Genomic DNA, 2,543 nt, shown 5'->3' on the forward strand with positions numbered 1-2,543 from the left:
TGAACAATAACAACTGATGACATTGGCAACACTGATTGTGCATGAGAAGAATTACATCGGCTGCGTGTGCGCTCGCATAGCTTACAGAGCAGCGCTCTGTTCTAATTATTCTAACATAACAAAATCATGTTGGCATTTGAAGAGAAAACTTATAACAAGTGAGCATATTTTACTAATGCACATTAACTGACCCGTGTTATCCAAGTAGAAAATAGAGCGCTATACAAAATAGCGTCGCCTATGAAAATACGCTATTAGCGTGCTATAACGCGCTATAGCGTGGTATTAACGAGACATTGTACACGCTATAGCGTGCTATTTTTTCTAGTGGTTTTATCGTGTGCTTGCCCTCTCGGACAGTTGAAGATGTAATTGCGCAGCCAATTCAACTCATCCGGGATTGTAATGAACCCATATACGAGCGTACATGCTCTGATCATCGTCGATTTGGAGTGATTGGTTTGTACGAGAGAAACTGCAACCGTAGAAATGGGGGAACACCCCTTTGAATGTGGTTTGCTGGTCCTATAGAGCCGTTGACTGGAATGCAAGCAATAAAAAGTAAGCACCGAAAGCCTAAAAAAAAAGGTAAGCACCGAAGAAGAACATCAAGCTTTGTTTGTCAGAAGGGCAGTCCAGTGTTGCAAGTTGGGACATGGTGTGATATGATGATGTCACCTCCTCTTGGTTTTTGTGATAATTAATCAGTCCAGATCGCAACGTCTCTCTTTCTCTTGTCACGCTCTCACTCGCTAGCCGTTAAGCCAACCCCTCGCCCTCCAACGGTCGCAAATGAAATCCCCTTCCCACGCCATTGACTATATTAATCACGCTCGCTCACTCACTGCTTCATCCAACACTCTCAAGTCACCACCATCTTCTTGCCTCTCACAGTCTCCTTGCTTCAGTTTGCTTGGGAGTGATCAAGAATAAATCAGCTTGGGGTCTCGGCAGACAGCAGCAACAATGGCTGGTGGGCAAGTGACGGCGCACAGGGCGTTCCTGCTCTGCAACTACTTGCTTCTGGGCGCGGCGTCGGGCTGCATCTTCCTCACACTCTCGCTCCGCCTTGTCCCATCCCCGTCCGGCCTGCTCCTCGTCTTCCTCCACGCGCTCACCGCGGTCTTTGCCGCGGCTGGCTGCTCGGGCTCCTTCACTACCCCCACAGCCGGCGCCGGAGCCCAGCACACTGCACATACCGCCGGTGCCGTCCTCACTGCCATCTTCCAGGGTGCTGCAGCCGTGCTCGCATTCACCCGCACGGCTGACTTCCTCGCCGAGCTGCGGTCCTACGTCCGGGAGGACGACGGCGCGGTTATCCTCAGGCTCGTCGGCGGTCTTGGCGCCGCCATCTTCGTGCTCGAGTGGGCCTCGCTCGCACTCGCCTTCGCTCTTCGGCTCAGCGAAGACGGCGGCGAGGAGGCAACCGACGGTGGCGAGTACAGCAAGAGCTTGCCGTCTGGCTACCACGTCTGAGTCTGGTTCAGCTGTGGCCACTGGCCAGAGCCTGTCGAGATGGATGAACCGAGAGGCAAAATGAGGATATTTCTTTTTTTCTTGTATAAGTTAGTACAATTTAATTATTGTACCAGTACGAAATATGCAAAGGCAAACGTACTGTTTTGCTTACTGCATACGTTATATTTACTGGATCTGGTATATAGTGGAGGGGATTTATTTGCTCACTATATCAGGAAAGATCCTGTTGTGATCAATCATTCTGCTAGTGATTCCTCGCAATTCTTAGCTGTTACAGTAACATTTCTGCTCACTGGATTAAAAAAAATGCAAAGGCAAACATACTAACTGCTTTGCTTTGTACATTCGGTATCTATTGTACTTCCGTTCTTTACTAGTTTCATTTAGTCAGCCTGTAAACGGGATAACATTTTTATTCACTTTTTTTGCGAGTAAATTACTTTTTTATTCAGTGATGTAAAGATTGTGTAGTGTACAGTTTTGAAAAGTCACACTGCGCCATGGCCCTGTTTCCTGTCTGGTAGTCATCGTCCATCATGGCACTTTGCTAGTCACATTAACAGCAGAAGACCCTAGTGTTGGTGGCCTTTTCCTAAATGATCCAGACCACAACCAAGGCCCCTTTCCAAGGTTGCTCGCTCGCTAAACAATTTTTGCTTGAGCCAGAACGGAGGTGCATGGAGGAACAATCGAGGCTTCGGTGCTCCTCCGTGGCCCAATCATCAGACCAGATCAGCGACCCTGCTCTTCCCTCCGTTGTATTGCCTGCAAGTTTTGTCGTCCTGGCTTCTCCCCGTGCCAAGAAAGAACATTATTTGCATATTGAGCTAACACTGAAATTCTTGATGCATCTCATTCCCCAAGACACATAACCGACATAATGGATATGGATCTGAGAAAGTTTGAACTATAGCTTCTTCATACTATGATGTAGTAGCCGAGGCCAAGTAATATATGGATGCCAGATGTACATGTGAATAATAAGAAGACTTTAATGCTTCGTCAACCACTGTACCACTTATTTATCTTGCTTGGGTACCAAGAGTATTTCTGGCAGTCACGCT

The 2,543-nt window shown here is 47.7% G+C and overlaps 1 protein-coding gene across 1 annotated transcript; it reads left to right on the forward strand.

Moving 5' to 3' along the window:
• The first annotated feature begins 870 nt into the window (after nucleotides 1-870).
• LOC119318887 lies at nucleotides 871-1,876 on the forward strand. Its single transcript, XM_037593476.1, has one exon. It carries the CDS (start codon nucleotides 967-969, stop codon nucleotides 1,474-1,476), a length of 510 nt encoding a protein of 169 aa, XP_037449373.1. The 5' UTR covers nucleotides 871-966; the 3' UTR covers nucleotides 1,477-1,876.
• The last annotated feature ends 667 nt before the right edge of the window (nucleotides 1,877-2,543 follow it).

Source organism: Triticum dicoccoides, chromosome 1A (genome assembly GCF_002162155.2).
Source record: "Triticum dicoccoides isolate Atlit2015 ecotype Zavitan chromosome 1A, WEW_v2.0, whole genome shotgun sequence".
In the NCBI taxonomy this organism is placed as follows: domain Eukaryota; kingdom Viridiplantae; phylum Streptophyta; class Magnoliopsida; order Poales; family Poaceae; genus Triticum; species Triticum dicoccoides.